The sequence below is a fragment of the Prunus persica genome, chromosome G6, assembly GCF_000346465.2.
Source record: "Prunus persica cultivar Lovell chromosome G6, Prunus_persica_NCBIv2, whole genome shotgun sequence".
Taxonomy (NCBI): domain Eukaryota; kingdom Viridiplantae; phylum Streptophyta; class Magnoliopsida; order Rosales; family Rosaceae; genus Prunus; species Prunus persica.
The window spans coordinates 19376367-19388750 of NC_034014.1; the positions used below are offsets into that span (position 1 = coordinate 19376367).

General features: G+C 37.5%; 2 protein-coding genes across 3 annotated transcripts; one reads left to right on the top strand and one right to left on the bottom strand.

Moving 5' to 3' along the window:
* Positions 430 to 3120, bottom strand: LOC109949717. The gene is made up of 5 exons (XM_020565824.1): positions 2996 to 3120; positions 1025 to 1813; positions 788 to 940; positions 554 to 694; positions 430 to 453 (listed from the first exon to the last, which is right to left on the bottom strand). Exons 2-5 carry the CDS (start codon positions 1808 to 1810, stop codon positions 430 to 432), a joined length of 1104 nt encoding a protein of 367 aa, XP_020421413.1. The 5' UTR covers positions 1811 to 1813; positions 2996 to 3120.
* LOC18772198 lies at positions 6200 to 11532 on the top strand. 2 transcript variants are annotated; one of them, XM_020566396.1, is made up of 4 exons: positions 6200 to 6471; positions 7439 to 8479; positions 9005 to 9896; positions 11055 to 11532. In XM_020566396.1, the coding sequence occupies exons 2-4, from the start codon at positions 7487 to 7489 to the stop codon at positions 11099 to 11101; spliced, it is 1932 nt and encodes a 643-aa protein (XP_020421985.1). In that variant the 5' UTR covers positions 6200 to 6471; positions 7439 to 7486; the 3' UTR covers positions 11102 to 11532. The 2 variants fall into 2 exon arrangements, with proteins under 2 accessions (XP_020421985.1, XP_007208440.1); XM_007208378.2 differs by having other exon boundaries at positions 11081 to 11532.

Consider the following 12384-nt stretch of genomic DNA (forward strand, 5'->3'; position numbering starts at 1 on the left):
ACTTCCTCTCCCTCACTGCTCTGTCTTGGGCTTCCTCTCCTTTGCTACTTTTTACTTGCACTTGCTCTCCTTCACTTCTTTTCCTTTGCCCTTCATCTACCTCACTTGGTTTTCCTTGCACTTCACCCCCTTCAATCCCCTCCTCTTCCTTTTCCTCTCCCTCATTTCTATTACTTGGCCCTTCACCTCCTTCAATCCCCTCCTCTTCCTTTTCCTCTCCGTCAATCCCCTCCTCTTCCTTATGTGCTCCCTCATTTCTATTATTTGGCCCTTCACCCCCTTCAATCCCTTCATCTTCTTTTTCCTCTCCCTCATTTCTGTTACTTGGCCCTTCATCCCATTGAATGTCATCCATTTCCCCATATCCCTTAAATAGATGTGAGACGACACAACGATTCGTCCTCTGTTTCAGTAAAGCTAGGTCCCTCCTTACTTCCTGCTCAAACTGAGGACCTAAACATTGGTCCAACAGTTTTTCCATCCGTATGACCTTTAAGTGAAGGACGTCTTTTTCCCGCTTTACTTGAAACAACTCGGACCTCAACAAGCTTACCACCTTGTTCAACTCATCAAGATCACCACATGAAGAAGGAATTGACTCTGCCGAGACAACAGCAGGGCGATCCTGTGGCCAACTCCAATATGGCTGTCTCATTTCCTCTTCACTTGGACATAGCGCCCGCAACTGAACTGACTGTTTCAGAATACAGACAAGAGTCATACTAAATCATTCTACTTCATAATTTCATTCAATCTTATCAATAGTTCTAAGGGCTGCAAACCAAACCTCTTTGCTCTGGAAAAAATAATTGTTCAACTTTCTCATCTCTGGAACAGACGTAGTAGTTCTCCATCGCAAAATACGCGGGACAGCGGTCGGATCAACAACCTTGCAGTAATTCAGGTCCGCCATTCTAGGAATTAATTCATATACCCAAATCTACACAATTCACAGGACAAAAGTCATTATTTATGTTTTAAAGAAAAACAAAACATAACTGACATGAACATTATTACCATGTACCTGGAAAGCATACGTGAAACCTTTAAAACTCCAGCCACTCCTTTGCGCTTCACCATGCTTATCCTTCTTGCCCTTCTCATTTCTCCGGCTTGTTCCCGTTACCTTACTTTTCCCCTTCCCTCTTCCCTCTTCATTTTCCAAGCTTTTCACATACTTTGTTGGTGCAGAAAATAGACTGTCTTGGGTTTTGTCAAAGGACACCGAACCCCACGGATACCTGTTGAACGCATCCAAGTCCTCTACAAGGGTCAGGTAATTTAGATTGATGTTCAAATGTTTGTCCCTTCCCAAAACCACTAACTCAGCAAAGTAAACAAGAGCTAGCTTGTAGATGTCATCTTCCTCTGTGCACCTCACAAATGCTTCTTCTAAAGCATTGCATGTAATTCCTTCGTCTATAAAATATCTTTTCTGAAGTCTGATTTCATTACTCTCTCCACTGGAAACTTCAGGCACTTCCCCAAAACGAAGCCTTGTGATCAAACAGAAATCCTGACGAGTGAACTGAGCAACGTCACACCCTAATAAGAAACTCAATCCATCCAAGTCTTTCACACCCTGCCCCGCTACTCTACGCAACACAACCCCATGCACAATCTGTCCGCTAAACTGAATCTTATCTATATTCAGAAGATGGCCAAAGCATGATGTCTTGAATTGTTCTAATTGTTCCGCACTCAACTTCGCTCGAATTGCAGCTAGAGATGAATTTGCATGTGAGCAGTTGTTCACCCGTGACGAATATACCTCTGCCTCTGGCCATACCAGCTCCACGTTGGATCCCATTTCCTCAAATACAATGTGAAATAACGTGAACATATATACTACCACGTATTTGCACAATCACAACTAGTCAACCAGGCACATTACAACTTTTACAAAGTACATGAGCATATGGATTACTCATCACAGGCTTTAACATCATCAAAGCAATATGACAATTTTTGTGCAAATACCTGTTAATGCAATGATTATGTGAATTACAAACAATTTCACGTGTTTTATTTATGGATCCATACTCGTGTGAAGTGCAGCAATGTAGGCAAGTTCTGCACTTCACACACATGACAATTATTGTCATCTCATACACAACCCAAAATAAATAAATAAGAAATATAGTGGAAGGAAGCAAAGCAAAGCATGTACTCTGCTATCTGCTTGCTAAGCAATTGCCACATCCTTCTTTCTTTCTACCTTTTTCTTCAGTCACCCACAATCGTCATAGATCAACCTTCATTTCAAATGCTTTGCACTTTTATTCATGAGTTTATTATTATCTGTTCTCATTTCTCATAGGCAAATTTAGTAACAAATGAAATAATATTTATTTCACAAAATATATAAATTCTAGTGCCAGAGAGGTACTCTTCACTCTGCACTGCTTCAAATGTGGAAGGTTTTGAGATGTTATTGACATGTGATTGACTTTATTTTCATTCGTTTTTTAACATATACCCAAGCAAAAATTAACATGCAATTGAAGCACAAATAAGAGATGCCAAATCCAACAACATTGATGGTACAAATTGGGGAAAACCATTACTCTAACCCTAAACTCAAATTCCTTACATTACTCATCAAATGCTTTGCAGTTCTATTCATGAGTTTATTATTATCTGTTCAAATGTTTCTCAGGCAAATTTAGTAACAAAGGAAATCATATTTACTTCATAAAATATATATATATATATATTCTAGCGCCTCTTCTTAATCTGCACTATGCACTGCTTCAAATGTGGAAGGTTTTGAGGGCCTCCTCCAATTCAACACCATTATCTTATTCATATCATTATTGACATGTTATTCACTTGTTATTGACTTGATTTTCTTTCTTTTTTTAACATATACCTAAGCAAAAATTAACATGCAACTGAAGCACAACGAAGAGATGCCAAATCCAACAAAATTTATGGTACAAATTGGGGAAAACCATTACTCTAACCCTAAACTCAAATTCCATAAATTACTCACCAAATGCTGGTTATTGCAAGGTGTCTGTGTGGGGTCTTTCTGTTTCTTTGCTCCACAAATGGAACCTACCACTTCCAACGAATACAGCTTCTCCCCTTCCCCTTCCACTGCTTCGCCTCTTCACTGATTTGGAATCCACACATTTGCCCCTTCTACTCCAAATAAATACTTTCTCGGGGTCTGGAGAACGGAGTGGCGAATCGTTGCCTTCAACTGTCGTTAGCCGTTGCCTTCATTGGGTATCTCAGACCTCTGTGTTTTAGAGAGATGAGTTCTTTCTGTTCAAACTTCGAACTTGCCTCTTCTTCTTCTTTTTCGGACGTGTTTCCCTCTTCTTCTTCTTTTTGGACGTGCTGGATATTCAATTCGGGTTTGAGTTCCTTACCTACCCAATTGTGAAACTTTAACTCAATTCTCCCCAGCCCTTGGATTAATCTGATGGCTATAAAGTGAACCCCTTATAACTTACCCCTTATAACTTTCCACTCATTATAGTCTTGGCGTTTGGTTTTTAGCTGCAATCATTAAACATAAAGCTTTAGTTGAGGGAGGGACAGCTTCGTGGACCCAGTCCACATTGTATTTTAAAAATTCAAACAACTTATTTTTTAGATATTTCTTTAAAAAATATTTTTATAAAAAATCTCTTAACTTCAAACATTTGACAACTCAATTAATTATTATAACTTAAGTGTTTTTTTCAATACAAGCATAGTTTAAACTATATAGGAGAATTCTAACACACATACAACTATGATACCGTGGTGATTCGAACTGGAGACCTATGTTCTGCAAATTAAGTCCATTTTCTATTGAGTTAGACCATATTGGCAACTTCAGTAAAAGCATCGTATTTTTTTTTTTTTTTGTTTTTGTTGTTGTCATAACTAGATGTCGAAATGGTTTTCAATTTATTTATTATTTTTTCAAGATTTGTATGAGAGAACGAAAATTGGATGTTTTGGTTCATAAGATACGTTTTATCTTGTGAAGTAATCAATTTTGAATAGGAAGTTGACTTATGCAGACCTAGGTTACCTTGCTAGCCAATTATCTGAATTTTATAAATATCGGCTCTCGTGAACATAAAGGTGTCTCACACCAAAAATTGTAAAGTTATGCATCACGTGTTTCTATCTTTCATCATTATTGCTTCACCTAAGAGGAGTAATTTAATTCCAACGAAATCGGTCAACACATCTTGAGCAGTACCTTTGTAGAAGACTCTAAATAAAGGACCGGGCGTGTTAATGGTAAGACCACCTTCACCTTACAACTAAAATCACCGTTGAGAATCTTTGCCTAATCTTCTCCATATACTGACACACCAGTTCGTGGTTTTTGCCAAACTGCAATGAGCTTGAATCTCCTTAAAAGGGAGTGAGTTATATGCGTTTCAATTTAATTATATCTAAGCGCTTCTTGGAAGAGAGAATAATTTTTTTTTAAACTTTCTTGATTGTAATTTCCCCAACACATTTTGTGTGTGGGTGTGTGTATACATCAAATGGAACATTTTATCGTAAATTAATAGTTGAAAAACTTATTATAGTAAAACATTAAGAAATTTTAAGAAATATATGATAGTTAAATTTGATGGTTTAGATTAGAGCTCCGTGTTGAGACTGATAAATTGAGAAAACTCATAGAATTGAATTGGCCGATGTGATTTGGTGTGATTTTTTGTTTTAAATATGTCTATAAATCGGTTCAATTTCGATTTAAGATTTCAAATTCGGTGGTATAATTGAACCGAACCACACCTCACTTTTTTCCCAAAAAAACCTACATTCTCCACGTTGCATCTCCCTATTTCCATTCCTAGATCACAAACCAAACACCTTCAACACCATAACATCCCACCGTGTCTCTCTCATACTCTACGCCTTATCTTCATATTTCTCTGTCGATTGGCCTTCTCTTATTCTTCTTCTAACTCTCTATACATGCTCCTTCTCCCCCCTTCTCTCTCTCTCTCTCTCTCTCTCTCTCTCTCTCTCTCTGTTGGAATTGTAGAGGAGACTCCTGATTTAGTCGGATCTTGCTTGCTCTCCTCCTCTCTGCCTCATTTCTCTGTTGTCACTGCTCGTCCAAACCAAACAAACCGAACCAATTTCCCAATGAATCGATCATAGTCGATTGAAGCATTCGTCAGTTTTGTGTCGATAAAAAAACAACACATTATTGAGGTTGGTGGAGTGTGCAATTCCAGACTTATAGGTGTGGTTGCTCAACCCTAGTTTAGATAGTTTACTTTTTGCCCACCCTAATACAATCACACTCTCACACATGTTTACTTATTAGGAATGTGTATTAGAATGGTTTTAATTCCTGCTTCTTATGTGTTTATTAACTCATGGGTCTTGAAATGATTCTAATTCCTAACTTCTCATACGTATACTAACACACATGAAATTAAAACTTATGTAAGTTTTATATTAAAATTCATAATTAAATATCCTCAAAATCAAGAATAAGATTAACTAAGAAGTATATGATCTCATTCTCATTCCTTGATTACCCTATCTAACTTTCATAAATCATATGACTTCTTCCATTCTAGATGAGTAAACACGATACATGTAATTTGATAAATTCGGGTATGTTTGGTGTCGTCAAAGTTTGAAAGTAAATTTAGGTTTTACTCATAAAAAAACTTTCACTTTTGGAAAAAGCCAAAGCTTTTTCAAAAAAGACAGAAAAACCTCTCAACTTTCAAACCAAAGACATGCAAATGTAAAGGATTCCTTAGGAAATCAAAAAATAAATAAGGGCAATTTTGTCCATTTTGGCTTCTTTTAAAATTTTGCTTTTCCAAAGTCTCCCAAGTTTGAATCCTTAGGAATTCAAAAAAAATGGCAAAAAGGACAAGGCGTGGAAGGAAATGGGACCAGCAGCACACCCCACCAAATAAAATGAAAGCAAAAATTTAATGTACCGTCCCACCTCCACGTTTACTCTGTTAATCTTTCAGTCTTTGCCTCCACTTCTGTCTTCTTGCCGCACTATTAACACTCGAGCGAAATGTGGTTGCCATCTTCACGCGCTCTTTCTTAAGCCCCTCAACTGGGCCCCACCCTCCATAAACAGCGCGCGTGGTCGAAGCCGATACGTATTCATTCCATTTCAATTTGGAAGTCAAAATATTTTCGGGTGAATTGGATTTATTAATTTAGAAGTTTGAAACAGTGCAATCTGTCTTCTTCGCTGTCCGAATCAAAACCCCTTTCCAAAACAGCGTCGTTTTCATTTCCCAGCTCCACTCTTCTCCACTCTCTCTCCCTTTCTTCTTCTTCTCTTCGTGTTCGGCTAGCCTACAGCGGAAGTAGAAAAAGAAGAGCAAAAGCAATCGGCTTTTTCGAAACCCAAAGATCATTTTGGGATTCTTTTTCTTACCCATTTTCTCATTGTAGCTCAGGGTCACTACTTCATTGTTGAAGTGTTCACTCATCTCTACAGAACAGGTTTTCTCAGAGGTATCTATTTTCCTCCTCCTCCTTTGTTTTTGCTTCCGCATGTTGTTTTCGTTATGATTGGGGCATTTCTAGAGTTGGGATCTCATTAAACAATTTGAAAATACCATTTGTTTTTCGTTTTAGATCTAATTGTTTACTAAAAGGCTGTACCTTTGCGGATTGTTTGTACTGGAATTGTCACTCTGTAACTTGATTCTGAATTTGGACTTCAAAATTCATTACTTTAATAAGGCATAAAGTGGTTTACATTTACTTTTCAAGTACGACAAGCAAAGGCTATATAGGCTTTAGTAGCATGTTAATTATTGGTTTTCAGAGAGGCCTACAGGGCTAATGGGTGTTAGGTTTAGTAGGATCAAGACTTAGTATATATCAAATATTTAAATGTCAGGTTGGGAACATTGAGAAATGTGACAAGGGTGTTCTCAGAATTGATACTCACTACTTATTGGTAAAGATTGATTGCTTTTGCCATCTCAGATTGTTGTTGGATTTTATTTTATTAAATTTTATTTTTGTTGGCTTGGTATTGTGAGTTAATAAGAATGAGGGAGGTGAATGGTTAACAGGATGGGTGGAATAGAAGAGTGAGTGGAATGGTTAATGGTACAGTGGAATTCCTTGGAGTTGAAGTGCGATAGTCTTGTGGTTATGCTTTAGGGTTTAGGATTAAATGTGGGGTGGTAAATGGTTTGCAAAAGTTTAACCAAGATGCAAATTTTAATGAACAACAATATGGAGAAAGATAGGCTTAGGAATTGGGAATTGAGATATTATTCCAATTGAAATGAGATGAGGAAAAGTTGAACAAGTGAGTTATTGCACCAACCTGAACAAGAGAGTTATTTGACCGACATAACCTCTCCTCGCTGCTGCAGTAATTATTTTATGATTTAATATTATGCTTGCTGTATGTTTTCCGATCGATGCCAAGCTAACATGTTAATTATGTTCTCTGTTCGTGTAGTTAATTTGATTCAGCTAAGAGATGAAGGGTTGACCTGCCCTGCTTTGTATGATCTTAAGTTGTAATCCGAACATGGATAAAGTGTCTTCTGACTGTCCATACCCAGGATGCTTCTTTTGTGTCATGAAGGAAGGGAATCCAAGCAAGCGAAGAGCAAGCATTCTGAAATTCTTTAGAGAGCTTCCTGCACAGGATGACGATGGACAAGTTCTCCCTATCAGTGGCCTTTGGAACACTGCCATGGCACATCCAAATGATCCTGAGTTCATCGAGCTTGGCATCTTTGAATGTATGGCTGCACTAATATGGAAGGGTCTAAAGAATCGTCGCTGGCTTTCTCATGACCAGAATATATACATTCCTTATTATGCAGCCCATATTATTGGGTCATACACCATGAACATGGAAGAATTTGCAGAAAGTGCTGTGCATGCTGGGGTAATTCCTCCCTTAGTTGAACTTTTGAGAGGAAGGTTAACTTGGGTAGAACAGAGAGTTGCAGTTCGAGCTTTAGGGCACTTGGCTACCTATGCCAGCACTTTTCCTGCTGTGGCAAGTCATGGTGAAATTCTTGAGCTTTCCATTCAACTAGCAATGAGCTCACTAGAAATCGTTTATTCTCATTTTTACCAGTATGTTGACAGAAGGTTAAGCTATCATTGTGATCTGCTCACCCGCGGTATGGGAGGTGTTGAAATGGAGTCCAGAAAGGCAGAAGAATGGGCAAGTCAGTTACAATGCTGGTCCCTCCAGCTTATTAACTGCTTTGCCTTTAAACCAGAGTTTCTTCCTACCATATGCAAGCCTGAATTCTTAACAAAACTACCTGGCATGTGGGGTGGGCTTGTTAATGAAAACTCACCAGCTGGTATTGGTTTATTAAGAACAATCTGCCATCATAAGTTGGGTAGAGGACCTGTTGCTAGCTGTCCTGGTATTATCGAATCATTGTGTAATATTGCTCGGTCATCAGATGATTGGCAGTATATGACTATTGATTGTCTTCTTTGGTTGCTTCAAGACCCTAGTACATGTCATAAGGTATCTTCCACATTAGTGGTTCTTCATCTGGTCCTGCATAGTGCATACACTACTGTTTCTTTTAGTTTTCTTATTATATGCACATCATGATACTGGTATGCCATTGATGAGCCCTTTTTGTAATGGAAAATCCAACTTCTCTGATTGATATTCCTAATTGTTATCCAGTAATTTAACTTTTTTTTTTTGGTCATATCATATCAAGTGTTTTTTTTTCCTTCACGAATGCTTTGATGCATCATATATATTACCTTCGGTTTGGAGCAGAAGTTATGCAGATCTGCATTGTCCTGTTTAAGTTTTTGTAAATCTCATTGGTGGAAGAGTTGTCCTCAGAGTTTCTCTCCAATTTCAGTAATTATGATCATCTTCTTTGAAAAGATTTTGTAAATATTGTCCTATTACATTTTGTATGCACGAGTTCAGAATACTTCACTTCATAAACTAACCTATTATTGTAGTATGTATATCTGGTATGACATCATAATGTATACCATACCTAATGCTACTTAAACCATTATATAGGTGATTGATAAGGCTGTACCCGCACTTGTTGACCTTGCGGAGATTACAACTCTGGGTGATCACAAGAAGCTTGGAGATTCCATTGTTAATGTTCTTGAGGAATGTGTCCAGTCACAAGGGACAGGACGCAACTCTTTCAGTAACAGAACGAAGGAATTGATTGAGGAACTGTTGAATTCCAGACAGAGATTGAAATGGGAAAAGAATATGCCTAAAGAGGATCTCCATATTAAACAGGCAGCAGCTCTAGTGGTCAAGCTCGAAGGAAATTCATTATTTTCATCAGGAAATATATCCGGAGCTGCATCAAAGTACTCAGAAGCGTTGGCATTGTGTCCAATGAGATCCAAAAAGGAGAGAGTTGTTCTTTACAGTAATCGAGCACAGTGTCATCTTCTGTTGCAACAGCCCTTGGCAGCTATTAGTGATGCTACTCGTGCACTTTGTCTTCACAACCCACTGAACCGTCATGCCAAAAGTCTTTGGAGAAGAGCACAGGCTTATGACATGCTTGGGCTTGCAAAAGAGAGTTTGTTAGATGCCATTCTGTTCATAAACGAGTGCTCTCAGTCAAATGATCCTGATCTCTCATTGAGGCAAAATAAGGTTCCTGACTATGCGGAGCGATTGGTTAAAAAGCAGATGCGTGCAGCTTGGTTATTTAGAGAGGCAGCTATCAAACATGGGGGTGTCCACTGTGAGGGTGATGCTGGTGACATCTATGGCCGAGAGACCGATGATTCCGAATGGGAGACAGCAAGTGAGAGCGATATAGGAAATGATGGAAGAGATGAAATGGGCAATGATGATGATGATGATGAGGATGATGATGATAGTGAATGGAAGAATGATGATGAGAGGAAAGAGAAATATGATAAGTCTTCAATGAAAGGTACCGTTAAACATATTCAATACTTGGTATAAAACATTTAATCTGTTTTGTATAGTATTGGTGGAATACAATCATTAGGTTGGAGTAAATATTCCACCACCTAACACCTTTATTTCATTAGTTCCTTTATTTCCCTGGTCCTGGTAATATATGAGTTATATTCTTGTTTCATCCCTTCTAGTGCCTAGATCATCTCTTCAATGAAGCTTCCTTTACGCATTCAGTGATTTTTGTGTAGATGGTGTAATGGGCGGGCCAAGTTGGTTAGTAAACTATACATGTGTATATCATATCCAACTCATACCCACATTGATTTTACCATGAAGCCCCCCTTTGAAAATAAAGAAGAAAAATAATTAAGCTATACTATGCCACATGCACACACACAAACTTATGTCCACAAGGGGTCAGCATACACACACACAAACTTCTCTCCCTCATTCTACCTCTCTTGCTGATCTTGTGAGGAGATAAAAGCCAGGGATTAATTCTCTCTCCAATTTCTCCTGTGAATTGCCCCTCTCTCTCTCTCTCTCTCTCTCTCTCTCTGTGTATATATAGTCCCCTTCTATTGAGGGATATATGCATATCTCTCTCTATCTATACTTTTGGATCTTGTAGTTGTGAGCTTGATATACATTGTTGGCCCATTCTTTGACAGCTTAAGCTTTTGGAGTTGGCCCATTCGTGTAATCTTGCTTGTAGGTGAATGGGAACTTGCGAGAGTTAGTTCTAGTTTGATAATTGTTTGTTCATATCTTTGTAATACTGGATAGATATTTGATAAAGTTTAGTCTTTGAGATTATATCATGATAGAATATTATGTATAAATAGTTGTAAACTTATCAAAATTTGTATTTCCATATCCATTAATTGGTCAAACTTAAACCTGTTACTTAAAATTTTACGCTGTGAAAGGGTTCACCTTGGAGTCATAAAGTTCAGTCAATTCCTGATGGTATTGAGTTGTTTTCAACTTTCCATTGCTAGCTGATCTTGACTCCCTATTGTGACTGTCATATACTCTTTTGTCAACCTTTTACCTTTTCCTTCTTAAGCTTTGGTTAACATGTGCAAAACCATCCTGTATTTTAATGCGGGCATATTGGATCTTTGAACGTCTAAACATTTTACATGGAAACCTTGACTTGTTACAGACCTAAAGCATGGATACAATGTGCAGCTTGCGGAAGATGAGCCATGAATTTAAATGTGGTGATCACCAATCAAACGTGAGCACAATGCAGCGACAGCAACAGAATGGAAACTTGGACAAAGCTTTGATTGAAGTGATTTCATTTTCAGGATCACCTAGCCTTACAGAGGTTTCAACAGCAATTTTCATAATCTGTCCTGAAAGAATGCTGAAAAAGTAAACATATTCTGGTCAATTTGTGTCAAATATTTAAGGTTGTTATGTGCTTATTTTGAATGTTACTCTCAATTTTTTTTGTGTGTAAAATTTCAAGTGTAGAAAAGATAAGGTTTTAAAGTCTAGAGAGAGTTGAGTTTAGAAAGTGTGGAGCTTTGAGTGATTTAAGAGGGTTGTGTATATAAAACTTCAGGGGTTTTTGTTTTGACTTTTGAACTACCATCCATCAGCATTTGAATGGCAATTGTGATTTTCTTCTGCTACCTCTATCCTACACCATTTTGAGTAAATCAAATGTTCAAAACCCTTTTTGTGTGTGTGTGTGTGTGTGTATTTTCATGTTAGTGTCCATATGCATCTATTCCAGGGAAAATTTTACGAGTGATGCGCTGTAGCTTTGCAACAAGAAGCATAGAAACAACTTTGTGTAAGGTATTACAGAGACTTATTGGTGTATCTGCATAATGGAAGTGGGAGTTTTAACTTTCAACTTTAGGAATGAGGAAACATTTGAACAAGCAGATCATAGGCCTCAGAAAGAAAAATACTCAACAATCCTCTTTTTCTAGTGTTCCGAGACATCTGCAACCCGAGGGATAGACCCTTTATTATTCATCAACAGACCAATAAGGGCATCCTTGTTGAGTTTTAGCTTCTCACTCAAACTCATCATCATAAAAGTACATTTCTTTAGGTTTTTTAACTGTGAAAAAAGTTTGGGTGTTGCCAATTTCTTTTGTCAGTCATTTTAAGTAATTTTTTTTTTTGGTCGAACATTTTAAGCAATTTATACAAGGATAAAGTTGTAATTAAGAATTTTATTAATAAATAATTCAGAAAATTATTAATATGAATAATTAAAAAAATCAATTAAAAAACATTTTGAAATTAGATGTAGTCCCTTCACTAATCACACCATCTCGTTTTTTCACACGATAGAGTAAAATAGGAAGATTAATTACTGGATAGTGGCCTTTTTACTGATTTTATGTGTACAAAAGTAATTCTAGTATACGTGGGTTATGTCAGTTGGTCAGGACAGTAAGTCCGCACTAAAGTACCCTCAATTTCTGTATATTAAATTACTTGAGAGTAATTTGGATTCTTGATTGTAT

Coding starts and splice junctions, on each gene's coding strand:
- LOC109949717 (XM_020565824.1), bottom strand. CDS start 1,810: ATGGGATCCAACGTGGAGCTGGTATGGCCAGAGGCAGAGGTATATTCG. Junction 695..787: donor ATTTTTTCCAGAGCAAAGAG/GTTTGGTTTGCA, acceptor ATTCTGAAACAG/TCAGTTCAGTTGCGGGCGCT. Junction 454..553: donor TTGATGAGTTGAACAAGGTG/GTAAGCTTGTTG, acceptor ACCAATGTTTAG/GTCCTCAGTTTGAGCAGGAA.
- LOC18772198 (XM_020566396.1), top strand. CDS start 7,487: ATGATCTTAAGTTGTAATCCGAACATGGATAAAGTGTCTTCTGACTGT. Junction 8,480..9,004: donor ACCCTAGTACATGTCATAAG/GTATCTTCCACA, acceptor ACCATTATATAG/GTGATTGATAAGGCTGTACC. Junction 9,897..11,054: donor TGATAAGTCTTCAATGAAAG/GTACCGTTAAAC, acceptor GACTTGTTACAG/ACCTAAAGCATGGATACAAT.